Below are 25,935 nucleotides of genomic sequence, written 5' to 3'. Positions count from 1 at the left end.
TTGTTTTAAATGCAACTGTGTGACGCTTCGTATTTCACTAGCGAAACAAGCAGAAGAAAACACAATGCTGCATTTTCATGTAAGTCTAGCCTAATTATTTGGTGAGGAGGGGGGCAATGCAATTGATTCTGTTTTATTCTCGTTTTTTGTCTTTAGGCAGTGTACCAATTTCCCTAGATACACACTACAAAGTGAATTCCAACTGTGCTCTGGGACACAGTGGTGAGACACAGGGATGTCCACAGGCAAAGGCCTTAAGTCACACTCTGTGATGCTAACCATAGCTCTACTGTATACACCTACTTTAGCCTTGGTCTAATTACTGTCAGCCAGATGATAGGGGTCATCGGTGTCTGCTTGTGTTGACATGCTCAAACTATAATAAATGAATTTTGGAGCGCCTTGATAGCCAATTGGTTACAGCGCATGCCACATGGCCGCATGGTTGCAGACATCTGCAGTTCAATTCCAGCTGGCGACCTTTGTTGCATATCACCACCCATCTCTCTCCCGATTTCCTGTCACTAACCAGTAAAAAAAGGCAAAATAAATAAAAACAGACAGTCTATGCATGTAACTACACACTCCAGTTTACTAAACACAGTGTTATATGTAGTCTGTATGAAATTTTTTTAACATAAGATATTTTGAATTTTCCTTTCCTTTCCTCTCCTCTCCTCTCGCCTCCACTGTTCCATCTGTGCCCTCTATATGAAAGGGAATAGTTGAGCAGGCCTGACAAAGGGCGGCACAGAGGAGGCAGAGGTGCTGAGGGAAGCTGAGCACTGCTGGAAGGGATTCCTATCCATTTGTGTGTGTGTGTGTGTGTGTGTGTGTGAGTACATTTGTGTACAAGTGTGAATGTGTGTCAATTTGAATACTACATTTCCCTACCTATAATTTACTGCATGCAAAAAAATGCATTTGGATACTATACGTTATGCAAAAAAAAGTATTTGCACAGCTAATATGGTAACTCACCTTTATATTTGTAGCTACTGAGGTTTACTTAATGTCAATACAATGTACATGTTGCTATTTAAATAATCTTTACTGAAACTGTTTACTTCCTCCTATGTTCAAGCCATTTACATGAAAATGTTATGTAAAATTTAAAAACGTTACTTCCAGGACATTTCACAGTTTAAGGATGACACTCATATACAGTATTGTGCTTAAAAAGCTATATGAATGAATATTATTATTATTAGAAGAATATAAAAAGTAAAGAAAAAACTTCAAGTTGTCATGTATTCTGTGTCTGACTGTCTAAAAACAGATCAGCACTGACTGGATCTAGCGCCTGTCCCTCACGCCTGTCCGACCGAGCCCGCCTGGCCTTCCGCATGCTGCCGTCCGAGCTGGACCTGCCGTTGCCACGGCAACAACAGCCGCATAGTAGCTACCGTGGCTCAGCTCAGCAGCTCGGCCTCATTATGCTGCTGCTGGCTTTGATGTGGTTTGTGAGGCTCTACCTGCATTACTGCAGCCAGTGGCTCTACCTTCAGGCCATAGCAGTTCCTGTCAACAAGTGAGTTTGCTTCCTTTGATATCACCCTACACGCACACACACACGTATGGGTGGGGAGAGCGTATGGATACACACACACACATACAGAGAGTGGAACTACATAGACAGTTTTTGAACGCACACATCTCTCCTGACATAAATCCCTTTACATGGAGGGCAGATACATACATAGATTACTGAAGCACATAGGCACATTGCAGATGCACACACATAGACTCACATGCATTCATGGTGAAATGGGATGTGGAGGGGGTAAGGAGCAGAGGAGAGAATGAGGATGTGCAATGTGTCTGAGTGTGTGTGCTGGAAATCATGCACACACACTGGATACGCCCAAATCATCTGTTTGGAATCCCCCTATTAACATTTTAACAAGACTCTCTCAATATTAACAAACCATTGCTGGGGGAGTTTGTTGCTTTCACCGCACGGCTTTAAGTCCCAAAAGGCTACATTATTTGGAAGGAATTTATTGTTATTATTTGGTACACAGAATTGATAATAAACAGCAACAAGATACCACAGAACTGTTAAATCACATCTCAATGGCATATGGTGCTGATTTAATTCATCACAATAAAACAAGCTGGCTGCAAACATGCATACAAGCAGGTTTTTATTACAATAACATGGGGGTGCAAACATCATGCATTAAATCATGGAAAGTAATAGAGGAAGGCTGAGGGAGGGGAAAAAATGTGGCTGAATAAAAAAAGGATGGACTGAGGGGGTGGATAGGAGGTGAAAAAACTAAAACGTGAAAACAGAGGGGGTCAACGTCGGATGACAACTTCCACATGTCCGAATATGCTGCTCTCCCTTCGAGCATTTCTCTCTCCATGCAAGGGCCAGAGCTGGTGGTGCCCAGTGAGAGAGAGACCAAGTGACAGTCAGAGTGGCTAGTGTGATGACAGGCCTCCCTCCCTTCTTGTTTTTATTTCCCTCTCTTTTTTCCTCCTCTCTGACTCTGTCTCTCTTTGCCTCCTCCTTCCCCATAATCCACCCTCGGACATCAGCGGACAGCAAAGTGTGCCCAGGAGCAACAGTCTGTGGCCCCAGTGTTGCTTTTTTTGTTTTGTTTTTTTATACACTGACACAAGTAAAAGTAGTAATACAACAGTTGTACTTATATAACTAATATAAAAATACTCATTATACACATTTGCCCCTGTCAGTGATATATATTATTATGTGTAAAATAATTGGAGTGTTATTGCTGATGTAACACAATATGTAAGCAGCATTTGTGTAGCTGGGTCAGGTACGGCCAATAGTAACTATTGTCCTGTTGGGTAGTTAAGTTTACTTACTAGTATGTATAATACAATCTATTATATGCTCATTATAGGTTTTTAAATAACTAAATAACTAGTAATAGTCAAATAAATAGGGTGCAGTAAAAAGTTCAATATTACTCTCTGAAATGTAGTGGAGTAGAAGTATAACATAGCATAAAATTAGTAAATGTACTTGGTTACCTTCCACTACTGTTGAAGATCCACATTGCCTGATAATAGCACTGCAAAAGCTAAAACCATTACAAAAGTACTGATTTAGTTTTGAAATTTCAATACCACATTTGAAGAGACACCAAATTTGATTTAATATGGAAGGATGCTGCCAACGTCAATATTTAATATAAAACGATGCTGCCAATGTCAAAATGCTGTTACAATTTATTGAACTGGAAAGTTTCATCGTATCATATCAAGATTCACTATAAATGAAAAATTCTCCTGTCATTCTTGGAATGAGATTCAACAGCGCAATTTATCTGGAAAATAGAGGCCTACTGTGTTAAAAAAAATAACATAAAACTCCTCTGTCTGTACCGGTCATTCAGTGAGGTAATCTCTGTGCTCTAAAAGGACTTTTGGTGGATTGAATCTGTGTGTTAGGAGATTTTGCCTCAGATAAAACACCAATGGACCTACATTGTCAGATTAATGGACAGAATCTGAGAGACGCTTGACTCTTGGAGCAAATCAGATGGAAATTAATGAGCAAAAACTGGACCTTTCCTCTCCCACCACTGGCTCTACCTCCTCCTGACTGATGGGAAGATTAAGAAACTCATGAGGCTTGCGGTAAATGGGGAGTCTAGCTTATAACAGGGGGCTTAGAAAAGCTCTCTCAAATAACAGCACAGGTATTGATATTGTTACTTGTAGTGTCTGTCAGTTTGATTTTGAAACATTTTTTATGTATTTTACTTAAATAAATTTGCATTATTAAGCCAATGAAAGTTTTCTTTAAACATGTCACGTGACCAGCAAGGCAGCTCATACTAGTAAAACAGCCAATTATAATGTTAATTGTCATCAAACTAATTAAATATGATTGAACCAACCACAAACAATATAACATAGTGTGTGAATTGCTGGAACCAGTTGCCCTTGAGCTGCAAAACATCACAAACACAAATATGCTTCACGCACATTGACACATGCACACACTTCACACTCAGTCTACCCACACGCACATCAGCCGCCTCCGTTTCCTCTCCCACCAGATTCCAGTTCCACACGCACACGGTGGACCTCGTATACCAGAGTTCTTTGCTCCACACCCGGGAGGAGCTGGCGATGGTGGTGGTGGGTCCCCTGACCTTGAACGCAGTAACGTTCCTGCTGGTTCTGATCAGATGGGGCTGTCAACAGATATTTGGCTCACTCCCTTCCTTCACGTCAATGTTTATCATGGCTCAGGGAGTGTGGACAGTCCTCGACCCCCTGGCAGTCTTTGCAGTGGACGCCGTCCTCGGGGTAAGTCACTTAAAAATAACTTGGACACTTGTGCACTTTAAATAGGAGTTCACTTTATCTTGGCAAAGTGACTTTAGATTACAAAAAAGGGGGGGAGGGAAGAGGGTGAGAAAGAAAATGTGCAAGGTTAGATGGGTGTCTTTTTTGGCAGTGGGTTGGATTTTGTCAGTGAGGAAGACTGAAATGATTTGGACTGTGTTCACAGTTGTGAATCACTTGAGGTAATGTCTAAATCAAAACCTAGTTAAATTCCATTGTAACATTTATGTCTGACTTAAAAAGTCAGCAATGTAAGGTGTATAGTGAGAGGAACACCAGCTGACCAGTATGTGGAACTTAGTCCTTAAGCCATCCAGTGATCTTCCTTTGATCAATCTCTGTCCTGGGCAAGAGCTTCTCCATATTGCAAATGTCCACTCTTATACATCTAACAGTTACAGATTTGTCTTTTTGTCCCTTTTCGTTAAATCCCTGTTTCCTCAGCGTCTCGCCTACAGCCCAGACACACCGGTGGGTGACGCAGCCAAGCTTTACTGGCACTTCTATCGAGCTGACCAATCAGGTGCAGTGGGAGCGATCATCACTCTCTTCCTCTACGCAGTCCTTTTCCTGCTCTCCATCACCATCCTCTCCATTTACCTGCTCAGGTGAGACACACAGGAAGATGATGACCTGATCCGATTCCTATTCCAATCCCTAACCCTTGTGTCACGGTGGTGAGCACGCGTCCATGTTCCCATAATTAAAAATCGATTCTGGTTCCAGTGGATCCAGCTCCCTTTTTATTATATATTGCTCATTCACCCCTGACTTTGAGCTCTGTGTCTGACCTTCCTGGTGGCATCACAACACAGCTCAAGCCGGGAATTATCATTTGGGTATTTTTGAATTTGACGCAGCCAGTAGGGACAGTCTGCCAATGAAGAGGAAGACCCTCTCTGAAACATTCTGGCCCACACCAGCCTACAATTCTCAAGCACCCGTTCAGAAATAACTCTAAACCTTCCACCCCCGCAGCTTCGTGCCATGTTCCAGCCCATCCACCATTTCTTTCCCTCCTCTGTCCACAGAAAAACACAAAAAACAACAGAAAATGAAAACAAATGTTGATCTAATCCATTTTGATTTATAGTCGCATGGAATTACTTATGCAGTTATGCATCAACCTCACACATCTACACACACACACACACACACACACACGCACACACATTGAGTTATCAGACACAAAAGCAGAAATACACTCATGCACCACACAGTTGCCTTTTTTGAACATACCACACTCTGCAATTGGTTGGAAAATTCAAAAGTTAGATGTGTTTTGATATGGCGTGAACATGTAACCCCCTTACATTATCCGATTAGGCTGAATGTTTTGCATGGTTGGTATCACTGCAGGTTTCATACATATTGAAATGGACATGGTGGTGAACACACATACTCTTTCTTAATGTACTGTGTTTTCCACTCATGTCTTGCAGATTGAGGTCACCCATGCTGAAGCATTCACTTGCTAGGTTTGTATCATGGTTTAGCACTTCAGACTGTTTTAACATATTTGTCTACTAAGCCTACATGTCCTGTATAGAAGCTTCCTGATTAGTGGGGCTGAACAGGAAAGACAAAACATCAATAAAAGAATCTCTCACAGCCTATTTTAAGAAGGCTGGTCCCTAATTGTCAAACATTTTCTTAGTTTTAGAAAAGTAAAGGAGATTGACACTGCATTGCAATGGGAGGGCGGACTTAAACACACACTGCAGAACCACTGATTCCAAATGTCCAGCTTAAAAGATGACTATTGCACTTTTTAAATAATAGAAGGACATAATTTTTTGCAGCATGGAAGTAAAAAAGTAGAAGGGTGGGCGATAAATTGTTGAATAATGTAACTCAGTATTCATCCAAGGTGTGTTCTCCCACCCTCATATAAGACCAAATTCCATTAACGGCTCAAAATGTAAGAAAACCCTTATTGAATTAATCAGTTAGAGATTGGCGGCCGAGGAGAGGGTGCCATCTAATTTCAGTAAGCGGGACGCTTATCGGGCTCCAGCTAAATGGACAATATTAAAACAGCAGCCGGGAATAATGACTTCTGCCACTCAACCGCCACACGGGTTTGTATTGAATGTAGGCCATGAAGCTGAAGCAAGGCTGATAATTTTATGGGTTACAGTTTCCTATTGGCTGCAAGGAAGGGGCTCTGACACAGAGCGTGACCTATTTCTAAAAAAATGCCTGGAGCTATATGTATAGATAGAATGGACTGTTATCCTTTTTTAATTACATTTTAGGCAGCCTTTATTCACTGGCTACAAAAATACACATCAGTGATGTGTTTTACACCTCTATCATCTTTGAAGCTTCATAAACACCACAAAGACTGATGTTACATTGATAGTGGTGCAGTTACATCCAAATGATACAAGGTTCAAGACTAAATAATTACTTAGTTTGCGTTCCCTTACACAATTACTTTGTTTCTCTGTGTTTGTGTGGGTTTCTGTGTGGAAGGGTATTCAGTGCACACGTTTGCATGTGTATAGACTTTATGTACATGTAGCAAACAGTTTAAACAGGGACTCGGGGGTAAAGGGGCAGTGAGACTCCATAGCCATGACCAAATCACTCATTGATCACCTCTTCTTGAAGCAAAAATGCACAGATTGACTGTTACATATTGTAAAATGTATGTGTATTTGGTACGATATTGGGAGGTAGGACACTCTCCTATTGTTTATAAGAGTAGCATATTCAGTGATTTCATTTCAAGTCAAAGATAGAAAACATTGCATAATTCTTGAAATTCAGTTTGAAATTTAAATTTTGCATATAATAACACACAAAGTCCATGAATTGACAAATACCAATGGATTAAATAATTATATTCTAGGCAATATAAAGTGGAGTAATATGCATTTAATGTATGTAGGTTTCCCACACAAAAAAATACCTTCCACCTTGGTCTTGTTGTCATGAAAATTCTGTTAAAATGTATTACATAAGTTATGTCCTAAAGGTGACCCCTATACTGAAGAGGAGCTGATGAGAGCCTTATCATCCAGGTCATACACCAGATATAAATAACACATACTTACATTCACCAAGGAAATGAGCCTGTTTTGAAGCACAAAGATACAAAGATGATGAAGTCCTCCAAGAGAGAGACCGCATAAATGAATGAGAAGCACAATTCAAGAGTAGGTTGAAAATGAATGCATGCTATTCCTGTGTCTGAGGTCAAGTTTCTACTAACATCCCTCTCCCAAGAGCGATGGGGAATGATGCTGAGTTCAAAACTCCATACCAGCTTCTTGTATAAATCCCGGTCTCCTTGATGTTCGTTTTATTTGAGAGTTGATTACCCTCTGACAGGCTAGAATCTCTATGGAAGGGCACAAGGTCTTCTGGTTTTGATGGTCAGCCAAGGCATTTGTTTACAGACATGATGATTCTTTTTAGGGGTTGGCTGCATGCACCCTTGTGTGGCAAAAGAAAAATAACACTTTGGTGATGTGCGCTCATCTGGAGGTATGAATCGATATGCCTTCTGCTGAGCCGAACGTTTTCTTGTGACTCAGGCCGGTCTCTCCAGACACATCTGCAACCAGCACGTCCGTTGCATCTGCCATCTTTGAAGCTCAGCATTAACACTGAAGAATATCCCAGGATCTGACTCCCACACATTAACAGATGTACAACCACGCAGACACACAGCCAAACACAGACATTGCTACAGTCAGCTTGTGTTAACAAAGTGCTTCCCACTCACAGGCCAATTTGTTTGATTCCTGTTGCTCTTTCATTGTGTTTGAATTGATGTATTATACTGTTATAGAGCGTTACACTGCAAACATGCTCTGTGTAATCAATATAAGATTCATATGTTCTTCCAGAAAGTTTGGATCACTGGGATTTGACCTGTTCCATAAAAAACAGCCAATATGACAGTAAAAAAGAGGACATAATGCTGTTTGGCTTAGAGATACCCACAGAGCTAGTTATCCACAATTATCATCTTTGACACAAGGAAAAGATGCATGCTTTTCCTTGGTTTGACATATGACCCCACGTGACCTTTACAAAGACAGTGATTCAGTATGGCGTCACTCCTGTTACCACTTCCCCCTCCTCACTTCGTCTCTCACACCACAACTTCCAGATTCCACAACGATGGTCGCATGCTGGACGTCTTTCAGCGGCTCACAGCCAAGGAGGGGAAGTACTTCCTACCTCAAGACCTGGAGCTGTCCAATCAGGAACTGAGCTACATTGTCAAGAAAGCGGAGCAGTGGAGAGGCTTCAATGGGGAAAGGCGTAAGGTAAGCATCTCACCACACTGCAGTCTCTTCTCTCTCTCTAGACAATGCCCTTCTCCTCCATCCCTTGGAGATTAATTGGGCTAATGGATGTTTTCTTAACGAGAGAATGAGACAAAAGGTCACTGATACTAATCTGTTAGATTGGCCTGTGTACAGGGGAGGAATTACAGTTGGTTCTTTGTAATGCCGGGAGGTTTCTGCCATGTTGCGGTGCTGAAGGAAAGACTGGCTGGGGAAGGATGAGTGTGATCTTGAAAGGAACATTTAATGGCAGCCATGATGGCATCCCACTGTTCGTCTTACCACATTCAATTTGGTCACTTTAACGAAGATATTACGTCCGAGAGGATGCATAGAATAGGCTCATTTTATATCATTACATTTTCTTTAGTTACATTTCAGAAAGCTGAGAATTCATCTCAGAGGTCTTTAGCTTCATTCTAATTAGTACAAGATAATTACCAAAACAGAAACTCGGCTAGCGGGCTGCCTGATTAGTCTGTGGAAACCAATTTCCAAAGATATTTCATTAAAGAAAGACTGCTCAATCAACACACATACTGGGATGCATAAGCTACACTGGGCATTCTCTTAATGTGGACAACATGGTGTCATGGGGAATACAGGATTCCAGTTCGCATAAATGCATGTCCCCATGAAATTACTATTTCTTGGGAGAGGCTGTCGCATGTTTGACAGCCCAGCGGAGGTCGATGGCAATGACACAGGAAAGGGCAGTGTATTAGCACCGAGCCTACACCCGATGTAAAATCTTTGCATAGTGATTGAAAAATGTGACTTGTTGAGATAAGGGAAATGGAACACAGCGATCAAACTGCAGCCCCCTTTAATTTATTCTGTTGGATTTGTTAGTGGCACGCATCGCTCGGTGTTCTCCGTGTTCATTAACTCCCTTGCTCTTTGCTTGCACAAGTTCATATGGCTGTAAAGGGGTAAAATGGAACCAGAAACTACAGTGTCACACTTGTCACACAAATGGGAATAACGATAGCAGTTCATCAGTTGGTGTCCATACAAGTTAGTTTTGAACAGTGTTGATCTGCTGTGCCACAAATTTTATTGAGCACTATCTGCCACCATAGAAATCTTTATAATGCTAAAGCTAATAGCAACCATCATTTTGACTGGACATAGTATCAGTACGTGACCTCATTTCCTGTGCTCTTGATCGAAAATCAAAACTGAGCTTATGAAAAAGACAGAAGATGATGAATATTGTTTACATTGTTGGTACATTTGTCGTACTTTTACAGTTCCTTTTACCTATGATTTAACATTAAACTCACAAGATATGATTAGTGTAATGTGTAACTTACTACATACATAAAGTGTTAAACTGCTGTTTAAAAGTCCTGTTTTTTTTTTTACACCTGTCTTGTAAGCCTTGATGAACTGCAACTCTGGATCCTAGAGGTGACTACACGACTGCTAATGGGATGGTGATGGACCTGTTTATTGGGAGAACATTTAACCTCCCAATGTTTGGAGACTTTAAGAGAAATTACACCCCCAAAGTTTGTGATTAAGAAAATGCTTCATTTAGCTGCTGATGGCCTCTTGCTGTGGTGGCACTGCTAAATCATCCTTGCATTACTGCATATCTCCCTCCACAGCAACAATTATAGCATACTTCATATTGTCCCTAATTTGGCGTTATTAAACTGATAAAATGCTAACACGTTAACACATTCTCCTGCGTGATGAAAATTTAGGGTTATTGCATTTTATGATTTTTACATTATTAGCCATTTTTCATCAAAATAAGATGGGCCTTGCCATTATTTCATAATTATTGTAACAATTTCTCCTGTGAAAAGGGTCACTTTCCTAACTCAGCAAAGACATATCCCTATTAGACTAATTTGCCTACATGCAAATTTTTGTCATTTTTCCCTCATTAACTATTTATCATAGACAGGAAAAAAATATATTCATGAAGGCGAGGAAAGGAGCAGCCCGACAGAGCTGAAACTAATATTTTGCAACTCTAATGATTTTTTGCATCCTTAATTAGATAGAATAAGGTTGATATGATTAGGTCAGGATGTAGTGTTTTTCATTAAAAATACATTTCAGAAACTGTATTCCAAATGTGCCCTTGCAATTAAATAATGAATCAGACGCATTCTTTATTATGGACCCAATTAATATCGGAGGCAAGGGCGTAATTTTAATAACAGTGGGCCATGAGGCCTTCATTAGCTGAGTGAGAGAAAGGAGGAACGAGGAAAAGGAAAACAAGGCACTCACAGGAACAGCAGCAGTCTGATATTGAGCCAATTTTAGAAAGTTATTGAGCAGTACACTCTTAAAATAATAAAGTATGACATTTTCAACAAATCAGATCTGGGGCAAACAGGAACTGCAAATACCTCTTGTTTGTTTTAGCCTAATTTGATACCAGTTGTATGTCAGGTGCCAAACAGGGCAACTGAAAATGGAAAATCATTTAGAGAATCACAAGTGAAAGTCTTTTAAGGTTAATCTAGTACTAGTAGCTTATAATATGCAGCAGTGATAATAAAACCTCTTCTGTAGCACCCGATATAGGTGTTTAAGCTGCATTTGATCACAGGTAGCAATTTGTTGCTTGCTTGTGCATCAGTCAGGAAACCTTTAATAGCAACAAGTTAGAAATATGTCAGCCAGTTTGTACTATGCTTGACCAGGCAACCCACTTTATGCCCGAAATTTCAGGATCTCTTGTACCTTAACTGTCACATCACCTGCAATATCAACTACAATGGGAAAACACACTAGTGAGACAAGCAGATTATTCATTATTTTTACACAAAAACACTGAATGTACATTTAATGTAAGATATACATACGAGAACATGGCTGTACAATTTAGCATTAATGGAGGAAATGCAGTATGCAATGTGCAGCGCATCAGAGGTTGACTTTACTACTATTTATAGGCAGAGACATAAAACATGGTAAAGTTAAAGCGAGTAAAACAAAATGAAAGATTATTATAATCAATTTGGTTAAAACTAGTTTTCTGGATGTGCTGTGCTCTAACTTAGAGCTCAGCAAAATCTCTCTGATGCTGTATCTCCCTCTAGCACTGAAACAATAAAAAAATAATCCACATTCAATAACCAACCTGCAAATGGCCTATTATTATCAAACTTGTAATTTTCACAAGGCAGTCATAAAACATAATCTAATTTTTACTTTCTCACCAATTAACTTTATATTATAGATTCCTCCATGCCATATGATCATTTGAGCTGCTTCAAGGTTTAAATATTACTCGCAGGTTAAGATGTCAGCAGTAGAGCTTACTGGCTAAGCAAAGAGGGTGAATGAGTCAAGGACCTATCTACCTGTGTGCTCTTTAATTTGAACCCAGGAAGGAAGGGAAAAGAATGAGTTTCCTTCAAAGATCATTAGCCTCAAGTGTTGTGGATCACAGCTCAGAGAGGGGGCATTAGTTCACCCACCAATTATGGCATTTTTCATAATTGAAATTCTTTAAGACTTACCTCGCAGTTTTTGTTCCCCACTTCTATTTACATATGTAGCAGACATCACACCTTTTACATGTTTAGTGTGCTGTTGTTCCAATCCACATGAGAAATTGTTTGAGATTATGGTTGTGCTTTTAAAAAAATCTTTTATTAATGTAATGTTTGTAAGGTAATTATATCCCTCTGGTAAAGTGTGTTTGATGGCTCTTGGAACCTGTCCTAGAATACAATCAAAGTAAAGTATATTTTGCAGTCAGCATTATCTAGTACGTTGGTGTTATTTGTTTCTGATAAACAACAGACATAGTAATGACCATAACAGATCTTTGCTGTTGTTCAAAGTCAAAAACATGTAGAAAGCCAGAGATTGCAGCCAAAGTCAACCATCAAGAGCAAACTGCCAGTGACACTTAATTTAAGGGCACTGTGATTGTGTTTGTGTCACTGTTTGTAAGCTTGTTTAGCATGGAGGCTAACAAAACCTGTGGAACAAGCCAATCAAAAGTTGACAGATTTTGATAGGAAACTGCAATAGACACTGCAGGTTAGTCTAATAGAGGCAAATTTGTACACGATGAAACAAACAAACAAAAATCTTTACTTTCCTGGTGCTTTTAGTACTATCATGCTCTGAGCTAGTGAGTGTGCTAGCATCCTCCACATCGTACTAGTGGTTCAGTAATGAGCCCCATTAATTATGTAAAGGCAGTGATGCAGATGGACCTAATTAATTGTCTCCCGTCACCCCCCTTGATTACTGTACCTGGAAGGGAGGTGTTAATTTCTGTAATACTTAAGCAGGTACGCAAACAGTTTTGTCAGAGCCACCGCTATGACAATGACAGAGTAGAGCGCCAGCTTACCCGCTGCAAAGCTCTTCCTGTTAATTCACCAAAAGGAAAGTTTCCCAGTGGTGGTGGTGACATTGGGATAATTGAAGGAGAGAGGGAGAGATTAAAAGAAGCAGGGAAGGAGGGAGGGAGGAGAGAGGGGGTTTGTGTAGTGGCCCTGGAGATGTTTTCGCAACCTGATTGCATCAACATTTGCGTACCTTTGTGCCGTTTGTCTCCGTATGTCTAGGTAATGGGTTACCAGCGGGCGAGTTTGGGAACACCCAAGGTGCTTTGCAACAGCAGCGTGGCTGGTGGGGAATAAACCTGTTGAGAGTCGAACAGCACAGATTGGAGTGGTAATGATAACCTGAGTCTGGGAGGCTGGCGGTTAATCATATAAGATGCGTTCTCCATCTTAACCTACAGCAGCGAGATGATGGTACCACCTGACCAGAGAGATACCAGGGTCATCCTTTTTCGTACCAATTACCTTGTGACAAAAAGGCACATTTGTAGCTTTAATCTCATTGCAAAAGTTAATACAGAAATATTCTATATTGTCTTCCCTTTCAGACAAAATAATATGATGTAGCTACAGTTTGTTACAGAACATAAACTTGAAACACTGAATAGCCTTTGGAGATGGCCACCTTCCTATAATTTCATATGTTTAACTGTAATGAGGAGTTTTGACATCACACAATCTGCATGGCCTCTAAACTCTCTACAATAAAGCAACTCATCTGAAACTAAGACAATAAATGCACACAATACTTCACCTGGTTTATTCAACAGTCTTGCTGTGCAAATAGTACAGTAAAGTGAGTATGAGGCCACCTGAGATGCAAATCTATACTCAAGTAAAAGGAAGAAGAAGCTTTGGAGAGGAAGGCGGACAGAGGGAGCAGTAGGCCGTGACAGCATACACAGGAACCGCTGTCACAGAACAATAGAATCCTCAGCTCCTGAACAGGAACCCATAACAGCAACACAGGAACACCAGGAGAGGAGAGGAGGAGCTGAGTGCTTCAGTAGCACAGGATGGGTCATCTAGAGTCAGAGGGCAACTATTGGTCTATGGTGTGTCTGTGTGTATGTGTGTGTGTGTGTGTGTGTGTGTGGGGGGGGGTCACCGGAGTCCTCTCAACCCCCCAATAACCTCCACCAAAGAGCAGTGTGGTCAGTGTGCGTGCATGTGTGTGCATTCATGTGCTTAGCTGCATGTGTATGAATTCAAGCCTGTGTAAAGTGTGTGTTTATACAGTTTGTCTGTGCATGTGTGTATACCATCATGCACATTTGTAAGTGTGAGTACATGCATGCAAACCTTTCTGCGCACTTGCATGTGCATGTCACATTAGAGTGGCTTCTTCAATTACAGCGGATGGGTTGTTTTTTTTTAGTGGACAGCAGCACCGAGGGCCCCAATGGCCCCAGGCGATAGCAAGCAGGCAGGCAAGGACAGGAGCGACGTAGCAGCAAGCACAGCTTCCAGAGTCAGAGCATTAGGGAGCTCAATATGAAATATGACTGCAAAGGCTACATGCCTGTGTTCCTGAAAAGGTCATGGACTTTGCTGGGCAGTAATGTGTGAAAGCGGTGCACAGTGGTTAAAAAAGAAGAGAAGAAAAATAACAGATAAAGATCAAACACATGTACATGCTCACCTTCTTCCCAATTCACACATATAAGATTCTATTTAATCAAATACAAAACACATCCATACAAACTAACCCATTCAAAGTAGTTTAAAATAGAATAAATGTAATTTCTGAGGAGACACCAGCCAAGTGATATTTATTCATAATACGTTCTTAGAATTATGATTCCAAAATAACAGAGAGAGAGAGAGAAGTTCTGTTAATTATCAACATTTTTCACACAGGGTCCACACCCTGAAAATGTATATAACACATGCTCAGCCATTGAAGTATACCATACAACAGTTCTTTTAAGAACTATTTGCTAAAAAGCAGCTGCTCTTTTCTCTAGAAATTACGATTGAAAAAGTAGGGGTCATCTTATATTTGAGGACTTGACATTTATGTATTCAGGAGTTTTCGCCTACTGTTATGTGTTTTGCAGCCAGAGAGGAAATACATTCCTAAAGAGTGGATAGTGTTTTCTCACAACTTTACTGTATTAGAAATACTAGCAACTTCTAGCTTTCATTCATTAGCAGGAGAGAAAATGTCATGCTGACTGTATTTTATTTAGCAGTAAATAAATCAGACGAAATGTGATAATTTGATTGATTTTTGGTATATATATAGTACATTTAAACAGTGTTAAATACATTATATCTACCTACCTTGTTTTATCAGACGTGTTTCTTATATCCAAAAACAGGTGGGGTAAAAAGTGGTGTCATCTTATAATCAGGCTTTCATTTTGTTATGATAAATGTCAAGGCCAATAAATCATTCAAGTTTTATGAACAAAGGCAGAGACCTTAAGCTTCCTCCTGCTTTTGTTTCAATTCCACCAGGTGATGTACTCACTTACCTCACATACACACCACTATAATGTTTCATCCCATTTCTAAACAGGCCCGCAGTTCCAACGGTAGATAGCGAGAGAAGGGAGAAAGTGTTCCAGTATGAACTCGTCGGTGTGAACAGTTTAATTACAGGGAGTGTCAGCCCCATTGCTTAATGTGTCCCTCACAATTAATCCAGGGAGAGGATGTCATTATCTACCAAAGCCTGGGCCTGGGCAGGCTTTTCTGTAAGAGGCAAAAGAGGGAGGGAATGAGAGTGTGTAAAAGAGAAATCCAGTCAAAAGACGGATGTGCCTTTAGTTAGCAGCCGACAGTATGTTGACCTCCGTGTCACACAAAAGGATCGAGCTAAGATTCTTGGAGATTATTTTTATCTTTAAATATTTCGGACACTTGCCTCTTGTGACTCCATAAATGAGGAAAAGATTTTTCCTTTAATTTCTTCACCCATCAGCTGTCAAAACATGTCCAGCTGGAAGACATTAGAATGACGCCCAGTTTTCAGCACTTTGAGATGGTTTTCCATCCTTCCCTCCTTCTCCTCGTCCTCTACCTCCGCTCCTTCATCCTCGATCAGGCCAAGTCTTAAGGAGTCCTAGCCTGTTCCCTTGCCATCCCATAATGTGAAACAGAAGGCAACAAATTGGACTGTTGAAGAGTGAGAAAAGATTTTAGCAAGAGCTTGGAACTTAAGAAATTAAATTAAGAGGACTCATCTTATGCCAGATCCAGTGGTTTTGCGACCAAATGTAGAATACAGTTTAACCAAAAAGTTTCATTGATTAATGTTGCATGTGTAGACCAGTAGGATGTAATCATTGTGGAAACAGAAGTCAATTATGTCAGCTGAAGAAATGTTAAAAGGCACGCAGCACATATGGGGACATACTTTGAGTACAGGGGCAATGCTGTATGTAATGCTCACTCAAACACACATACAAAGATGCATATACACCCTCTGACTCCACAGAGGTTTTACAGCTTGAACTTGACAGATCTGATTCTTTGTGACTGTCCGTCGTTAGTCACTTCTTTTCCCCTTTCTCGCTTCCTTTCCTTTAAAGAGTTTGACCTTGGCCGTTTCCTGCGGCCCGGAGGGGATGAGGAAGGTCTGGTGATTGTGACAGGTGTCGCGTCTTAACAGCCCCACATGACATCCCGAGGAGAGATAGACATTTTGGAGGGGGTTTTTTTTATAGGGGTTTCACTCATAACCTTAAAGAGACAGTGCATGTGTGTGTGTGCGCGTGCACACGGACAGTGAGAGAGAATGTGTGTGTGCGTCTTACCACTGACTCCCAGCTCTCATTTTGGTTATTGGCTTGGATACTTATCACCTCCAGCCTCCGAGGCCTGATTAGGTTGAAGCTACTCCAAAGTCAAATTTTGGATATCAAAGGCAATACTCAACTTTGGCATCTGTCTGCAGCATCTTAATACGAAGCCCGGGCTCCCATGATATTTTGAGAATTGAGCACAAGTCTTAAAATATGTGGTCCATACACTTAAAGTGAGAAAATATGTTTTTAAGGATTACCAGAAGGAGACATGTCTACAAACACTGAATTAGTTTGGTGTAAGGCAGTGGTTCTCAAACTGGGGGCGGGGGGCATAGAGCCACTGCAGGGGGAGTGTGGATGACCAGGGGAAAAATATGGAGTGGAACTAAGTTGAATGAACATGATTTATGTAGGGAAATAAAAAAACAAGAGTTTGCTGATGCTATCGCGCTGACCTGAATAATTTCTTTTATTTCAATCGAATTCAACTGAGCTCCTTTTTGATTTGTTGCTGGGAGGGGCATGAACGTTTTTTGGCTTCTGAAGGGGGCCATGACAGAGAAAGTTTGAGAACCACTGGTGTAAAGTATCATGGTGTGACTGGTGTAGACTTTAAAAATAGGACTTGTATGGTTTGTGTGATTGGTCTCTGGTTGCAGGGTACTATTGACCTATTTGTAAATTAACATAAATTTCAATAGAGGCAGATGCTTTAATGTGCATGGATGCACATACTTTATTTATTCATTATATTAATCCTTTATTTCATTTCTTTGCTAAGATTTTCACTTACACAAATGCATTGTCACTTTGCAATACTTGCATCTGGCTTATGTGTGGTAGTGTTGCAGGTTTGAGGTTAAAAATTTGCAGGTGAAGTCATTAATTTAATGTGTTCGATGTTTTAACCAGACCTTCCATATGATCCCTGACTTGAAGAAGGATGATTCAAATGCAACTCTCAGTCATTTGTGAACAGACAGTATTAAAACGTGGAGCAAGCATATTCTCCTTTGTTAAATAAAGTTGCAGGTAAACTTCAATGTGCTCCAGAACAAACCTGGAAAAGTGATCTCCTTAGGGCCCAGGGTGAGTCAGACATGGTGTGGAAGTAAAAGATGGGCTACTATCTGAGTTGTTTACTGTAGGCTGGGAGTAGGCTTTATTTTCTGCTAAGGAGATTAGTAACAGTGAATTATGCATATCTTATTTTTGGGATTATCTCAAGCACTCAGAGATACTATCTCACTGGATAATCTCTTTTAAAGTTGTTCAGTTTATTCTGACTGTAAATATAGTCGTTGTAGTTGTTTATATTTCTCGAAGTCCAATTTGGTCTGCGCTACTTTTGGATGGAGTGTGGTATTGCACTTTAACTATGATTACTCAAGTTGAAATATTTATAAGACAGTGATCTTTGCTGTATAGGCACAGTAATGAGAGAAGGGTGGATGAAAGCTACTATAGCGTACTAGCCATTTTGTCACTCTGTGTGTGTACGTGTGTGTGCATATGTGTGTCCCCGCATGCAAATATGAATGGGTGGCCTGTCTTGTCCAGTGGTGCGTTTAACCAGACACAGACCTTTGCTTCAGCCAAATCAGGCCCAACGCAGACAGTGTGCATCCATGCCATTTTCAAGCTGCTCCAATTATATCTGCCGACCGTCCACATATTGGCCAAATTTACAATAATAGCATATCTATTTCCATCCTAATGGCTGACATTGCTTGGCTTATCCATGCATGTATGTCGGTGGTCTTTTATGCTTTGTGGTTTAGTCTGTCCCCAGCCATGTGCAATGTGCTGAAGCCTGTCTTGGCCTTGTATGTGTATGTGTTGTGTGAAGCCAGTGTGTGCTTATGTATCTGTGTGTATGTGTGCATGTATTAATATCTCTGCGAATGAGCATCTGCATTTGTACAGTGTGACCCCTGACGTATAAAGCTTGAGCATCTGTGCAACAGTATATGCGCCTATTATTTCAAATTGGTGTGTGAGTGTGTGAACCCAGTACATGTGTGTTGGTGCATGTGTCCATGAGGCATGTGTCTGTGGTATAAACCCAGTGCTCAGCAAACAGGCCTTGAGCCCGGGCCAGCTCTGACAGACAGGGTGGTGGTGGAGTGGAGGGATTGACCCTCTATAGCTTAGAGAGCCTCTGCACAGTACACACTCCTCCCCCCTCCTCCCCATCTCCCTGCTGCCTAGCCCCAAGCGCCCGCAGGCACTGGAGATGCACGCATGCGTTGCCTCACTGTGCAAGGCTTTGTCTGTTTGTGAGCATGGATGTATGTATGTGTGTGTGTGTGTGTGTGTGTGTGTGTGTGTTAGCATGTAGATGAGTGTTACTGTGTGTGTGAGTGGATGAGGATCTACGGACAAAAGAAGCAACCATGTCTACCTCTTCTCTCACTTGGCAATAATCACTGATTCTCCTTTCTGTGCTAGTGTGCCCAGTGCAATTTCATGTTATGACTTCCTTTTGTTTTGAAATGTACAGAAAAATCTGTGTCAAATGTAACACCTAACAATATTACAGTGACACTATAAATACAAGTGATAGAAAGAGATAGGCCATTGGAATGAATGTTTATTGAAATCAATGATTAGTGGTGTAGTTTAAAATACAGTAGCTTCCATACAGTGGTTGATAAATTATGAACAAATAAGCCATTTCTATTAGACATACAATTCAGAATGCTGATATATTATCATCACTGCATATATGGTCCAAGAATCCAGTGGTGCTATTCACTTGTGAAACTATGACAGCATCCCTAAGCAGTTTCCATTGCCCTGATACTGTATTTGTTTGAGAATGAAAGAATGATTCTTTCCCTCTAAATCTTTAGTCATTCATTAATGAAAAGCATCATGGACACCATTAGGCCTCATGCATTGCCTTGACTAACGGGCTCTTACAGGTTTGTGTGATGGTCAGGAATTGCGTGACATAGGTTCGATTGCAGACATTTTAGAATAACTGGTAGCCCCTAGCTCTCCGCTTTATAAACATGTGCATCCCTCTGTGCTACCAAGCTTGTCTTTCTTAATTTCCTGCCTTATTATAACATGCTGGTACCAGCCGACAAAGCCAAGCCCATACACAGTTCAATTCATTTCCAAACCTAGCACCGACTCAAGCACCATGCACATCCAATACTACTAGTACTCTTCCCCATCCTCAGCCCTCTCCTCACTACAGCTATAAATCTGTCCTTGGCCACAGCATGAGCTCCACATCCACCTCTTTTCTCAATCCCGGCATGGCCTTTTCTAAGTAGCAGAAGCAGCCACAGCCCAATTCAAAGTACCAGGTCCAGAATCAACACCATCCTCAGTTTTCTCCCAAATCTAAACCTATATCCCCCACTCCAAAGAGCTCCAGTCCCTTCCCTAGTCTCAGTCCCAACCATAGTCTCAGCCACAGCCGGGTTTCCATGTGCGACTGACACATAAATAACCAAGCCTGTCCGCCACCCAGGCAAATTCAAATGCACCTGTCAAAGTGATGAAGCACCAGCCCGCAGGGAAGCATTGTTTACATTTTCACTCCACTCTTCGCAAAAGTGAGATTCTAATTATTTTCCCACTGTAAATTAAAGCCAAGTGGGACAGAACTACAAACCAAAATGATCATGGCAGTAGCAGGAGAAAACCCCAGCCCTCCTGTGTATGAATTGCGTGAAGGGTGGGAAACGGCTGAAGAAAGTGCGTGGGTGGCAGACGGAGGGAAGGTCAGCAGCTTTGTCTTTAAGAGGGGAGATAGTGAGAGAGACAGAGAGGGGAGAAAACGGAGGTACAGAATTCAAACAGGCTGTGTAGAAAGTCTACTTCTGCTGTGCTCATTACAAGCAGGGTCTAGAGAACTTCAACCAACCGGAATACATTGTGCCCTCACATTTCATACATAATAATGTGCCAAAAATGTGCTGCATTATTTTTCATACCAATGGACACGGTGAGAGAAAGAAAGACAGAGAGAGTGAGGAAGAGAGAGAGAGAGAGAGAGAGAGAGAGAGAGAGAGAAAGGAAAGATTTAATTAGTCCATGGGAACATGCAAATGCAAGGTAAAATTAAACAGAGGAAGGGAGACCTGGGGAAGAGAGAGTGCACGAATGGTAATGATAGCTATCTAGTTTGGATCAATCATTAAGGGATCAGGGGGACTGACAGGCCTGTTTGTGCCCACGCCTTAGGCTCCTGTTCTGGACAGTCGCCAGCCTGGCTCAGTCTGCCTGCCCATGGAGACTTCTCCTTTTCTACTCCCTTCAGTTCAGTAGCACACACAAGTACACACACATGCACATATGTACTCATATATCATACACAAATGCAACAACGTAGGTAACTTAGGTGCACATACATACATACTCACACTTTTCCCAATAAAAGCTTCACATTTAATACCTATGGATAATTCACTCTGGGGCCTTGTTAGTTTTTGTTTATTAATTAGTGATGCATCCCCCCTTATGGTTGTGTTTTTAAGATGGTGAATTAATTTGCTCTTTAGCCCTGTGATTGGGTCCCATTTTGACACTGTGTTTTGATATTCAGTTCTGCAAGGTCATGGGGGTCAAGTTTTGGAGCTGTTTTGGTTGTCAGCTGGGACATGCCGGATGGGGTCACAACAGAAATCTCCTTTTTAATAATGGTCAACTCTAGACACTGTGTTTATATCCAACATGTCACAAAATGGAGAAAAATGTCAGACACTGATATTTGTGACAGTCAAGGACATGTGAGATAAATATATAAAATACACTGTACTTATCCCAGACATAGCTATTACTAGAGCCGTCTGTCACCCAGTGGAAAATTACTATTTAATTCCCAGAAACTGTCTGCCCTCTTTTTAGCTGTTAGTTGCAAGTTTAAATCCTAATTTAGGTATGAATGTGGGTCACTTTTTATATATAACACAAAAGAATATCCTTTTTAGAATGTAGTGCATTTATCCTTTTATCTCTGAGGCAGTGATGCCTATTTTTTTGGCCTCAAACTAACAAAACAGCAAAGGAATTCCAAATCCATCTCTTGACAGACTTTATATTTGTACACTCTTGAATAAAAATGATTGGCAGGTCAGTCAAATTTTATTACAAGTCACAGTGGATTTTTATAAAGAAAAGCTTTCCACAGGCGCCTGTATTTAAGTACTGATTGCTTTTATTCTGCATTCATATGTGGTATGGTATGATTCGGTAGGTGTGAAATTGCATCTTCTCCCAGAAAGACAGACAGACTATATTTGTGAACCATGGAGCCATGTCTGCAGCTGTGCCATCCCCACTTCCTGTGCCCCTGTCCCTCCCTCCCATTCTCTATGTGCATTTGCGGTAATGTCTACAAATCCTGAAATTTATGTCCCTGCTGGAAAACATGGTTTGCCGTTTATAGTCCTCCGCTAAAAGAAATAAGGCCCGTCTCTCCTGATGCAAGTCAAGGGACTGATGCAGACTCTATCAGATTTCTAAATACAGACCCCAACAATAAATCCCGGCTTGATTGGGTTTGAATTGGGTTAGCTCACTTGAATGCTATCTGCTTAACCCACAGCTGGCCTGTCTGCTCCATGCAGGCATTGAACCTAAATCAGTCACTTAGTGCTATCAAATGGAACAATGGTGGAGTGGAGAGAGCACTCAAGCTAGGGCTAGAAGCCAGGCTAGCACCATAACGCAACACAACAGACCAGAACAGAGTAGTGTAGAGCAGACAGGCCCTCTAATGCTCTTTGCTTTTTGTGTCTCAGCAATGATGCATCCTGAGAGCCATGGTGCATTGCATGAAATGGCATCACCCAAAACGAACACACAAACACCTTTTCAAGCTTTTGTCTAGTCTTGTCAACTGGATTTCACGTGCTAATTAGCGTAGGATGATGGCATGGCTAACACAAAAAAAAATCTATTTTCATGCAAGCCAAAATACATACACATGCACACCACACAGGAAATTTAAGCAGGTGTGTTTAACCAAAGTGACTTAAAGTGCAGAGGCTGAATCTGTGGTGTTTCTATCACCACTGTACAGCTTGGTTTATAAAATCCTGGACTGGGGCCTTAACCGGGTCATAGGCACACTTCCTGTGACCAGCAGGAAGGGAGGTTTTCTTACTTGTTTTTTTTTTACACATTCGTGACTTTAAATGTTTGTGATTTCTTACTGTATCATGAACAAGCCAAGAACCACCATATAGGAAGAGATCTAGGATTTTCTGCACACTCCCACTTGTGTTTCCTCAAAAAGAAAAAAAAAAGCAGCAAATCAACATACACACACTATCCAAACAGACTGATTGCTGCCTAGCAGAGGTGCTGATTACTTAAGGAATTCAGGTAATCAGTTTCCCCCAGTGTGGGCCGAGGCCAAGCTAGGGGCAAGGCGCAGTTGAGGCGATTTCACTAATGAGCGTCTTAATTAGCGTTGAAGAGATGCATCCCTGTGTCCTCACCTCCTACTTACACATACACACACACACCTTCTTTAAATGTTCGTAGCTAGTCTTCTTTCTCTCTGCTCTCTTTGACATTTTGACAATGAGTTCCTTTCTACTCATGGGGCTGTCTGACTTGCAGTTTATGCAATGTCTCTAATTACAAGTGGGGTAATGGCTCCCACTGTTTTCTCGGTGAAGTGCCTAGAGTTGTGTTTGGCTAACCGTTTATAAGTGCGGGGTGACATCGATACACCACCAAATTAAACCTCTCCTTCAGCTTGACCCTGTCACTCATGGCCCGCTGTATTTTTAGACGAATCATAATTACGCAGCCAATTAGGGGGTCACCTTGAGTTTTACAAACTACTCGAAAAACTTCCTCCACTTTGTGACTCTGAGTGTGTGTGTGTGTGTGTGTGTGTGTGTGTGTGTGTGTGTGTGTGTGTGTGTGTGTGCATGTGTGTGTGCGTGTGTGATTGTGTGTGTGTGTGTGTGTGTGTGTGCGTGTTTTCACTGGTCTGAGTCTGTGGTGTGAGAGTTAAAGTTTGCGTTATGACACATATGGCTCCCTATAGCACATGCATGTACACATACAAACACACACACACACACACATACACTCTCACATACACATTAGTGAAACCACTGTGCATGGTTTCATTAGTGGCATGAGTGCTTCCATGTGGGCACAGAATGTGTATTTTCATAATTGAGGTTTAAAAAGAGTTTAAAGATGTGTATTATGCTTGTCTAGGTGTGTGAGGCCTTGTGACTAATTATCCCATCCTAAAACAGGAGATTTGATTAGTTACCTACCGTAATGCATGTGATGAGCAGACCTTCAAGCCACTATCAGAAAGGGGGAGAGCTTCCATGATCTTCACACATGGATGACTTCGAGTTACATGACCTATATAACATGTTACACGCTCCACTTGCTCCACGTGTCTCACCCTAATATAGAGGGGCAGCGCATTACAGGTGTGTAAGCCCCAACACACACACACACACACACACACACACAAAGAGTCATAAACAAGCCTGCCACCAGGATTATACATATGTATTCATGATCACAAACACAACCTGTCTCTTAACCTGCCACAGATCAGGCCCCATAGGACTCATGCTCTACTAGGAATTAGCGTGCTGATGTACTGTACGCCAGTGGTGCTTATCTGGTGGCTGCAGTTGTATGTAATTAAAATGAACATCTCAGCAGTTTACAAGGTAAGGTTCAGACTGGTTTTAATATGCTGTACATGGGTTTTTGATTTGGTTTGTCGCAATGAAATAAAGTTACTGACACTTATTTTTGTGTCATTTGCAGAATTTTTCCCACATGTGATTACTGTATATTGTCACACACACTCCACATACACTGTAGCGAAGGCTGAAGAGTATTTTCACATTGAATGTGTCCCAGGTTTGACAGAAACCTCTTTACATTTGAGAGCCAGGACCTTTTTGAAAATTTCCCTCTTACTTACATTATTCCTTTCATTGTTTAATGCATTTTTTTTTGTCTTCTTGGTTTGATTTAACATAACTTGTTAATGCAAAACTATTTAGCAACCCACTTTGAAGCCTTGGACATTAGAGCTTTTCACAAGCTTTTGAACACACCAACAAGTAAGAGTATACAGTCCCTGCTCACAATATATCATTATCTCCCTTCATGTTTGTGCGATTAGGTGGCAGTCTATGACTATATCTGGACAGTGGAAGACCCCTTGGCAGGCTCTGCAGCCCTTAGTGAACCCCCAAGGGAGGGTGCACCCCTGCCAGAGGGAGAGACCAGCACCCATGTGGCAGTCTACATCCTATACCTCAGTGGGCTGAAACAAAGATACAGGCACTTCCTCCGACAACCTGATGGGGCTATCATTGAGGTGGGATATCAACATATTGTATACAGTGTATCCAAAAAACAAAGTTTTCTTGTTTTACTGCTGGACATGTGTGAAAGACAAGTTTTGTTTAACAGCATTAAGGGTCAAGTCCACCTTCTGATATTGGCAGTGGAATTAAATCCACTGGTTTCTGCAGTATGAATGTATACTTTTAGAATCAGTATGCTGTATTCATTATCTGACCATAAATACAGTGTGAGCACATACCTATGCCAAAGCAGAGAAATGTAGAGAAGATGACAAAGGTTGGGAGTAGAAAAGGGTGGAGAGATGGGTCGGAGGTTCACAAAACACTCCCTCCTTTCCTCTCTCTCTCTCCTTCTTCTCAGAAGAGAGTAAGAAGGGGAGAGGACAGACATGGATACAGTAACTAGTTATTCTGCTTTCAGAACAGTGAAAAGACAACAGTACAGCTCTGTGGTCTGAAATGGTGAATAACTGTGACAGATTTTTATTTTTTCCTCGGGTAAAACCAGATTCAAATTATTTCTTCTTTTCAAACAGGAAATGACAGGATTTGCCCTGAGAAACAAACCAAGACTTAGTTCATCATGTGAATGTAACTGCTACTTACTAAAAGTCAACAATACTCACCCTTTTCTTGGTCTTTTCTGCCTGTAACAACCATTTACAATCTGTCTCTGTAATAAAAATTCCAGCACCTCATCCTGTTTAACACTGTGTTACGACTTATGATGAAATGTAATTTGAAACAGCAAAAAAAGCACACAATGCTGCCTCACTTTGCCATGCATTGTAATTATTGCAACTTATATTTAGCTCCTCGTCCTTCACACCCCTGCAAGACAGGCAGGTCAGACACAGACTGATTCACAGATTGT

General features: G+C 41.1%; 1 protein-coding gene across 9 annotated transcripts in view; it reads left to right on the top strand.

Moving 5' to 3' along the window:
- Positions 1-25,935, top strand: part of ofcc1 (orofacial cleft 1 candidate 1) — an 89,407-nt gene that overhangs the window by 54,437 nt on the left and 9,035 nt on the right. For 8 of the 9 annotated variants that reach the window (XM_044177195.1, XM_044177198.1, XM_044177200.1 and 5 more), the window contains 6 exons: positions 1,280-1,531; positions 4,044-4,296; positions 4,780-4,943; positions 5,778-5,813; positions 8,462-8,621; positions 24,875-25,072. In XM_044177195.1, the coding sequence (XP_044033130.1) occupies positions 1,280-1,531; positions 4,044-4,296; positions 4,780-4,943; positions 5,778-5,813; positions 8,462-8,621; positions 24,875-25,072 (1,063 nt within the window). The remainder of the gene's footprint in view (positions 1-1,279; positions 1,532-4,043; positions 4,297-4,779; positions 4,944-5,777; positions 5,814-8,461; positions 8,622-24,874; positions 25,073-25,935) is intronic. The other variant, XM_044177199.1, reaches the window with a different exon arrangement.

The sequence above is a fragment of the Siniperca chuatsi genome, linkage group LG19, assembly GCF_020085105.1.
Source record: "Siniperca chuatsi isolate FFG_IHB_CAS linkage group LG19, ASM2008510v1, whole genome shotgun sequence".
Classification (NCBI taxonomy): Eukaryota; Metazoa; Chordata; class Actinopteri; order Centrarchiformes; family Sinipercidae; genus Siniperca; species Siniperca chuatsi.
The sequence above is the reverse complement of the archived record's forward strand: the minus strand, read 5'-3'. Positions and strand labels throughout refer to the sequence as shown.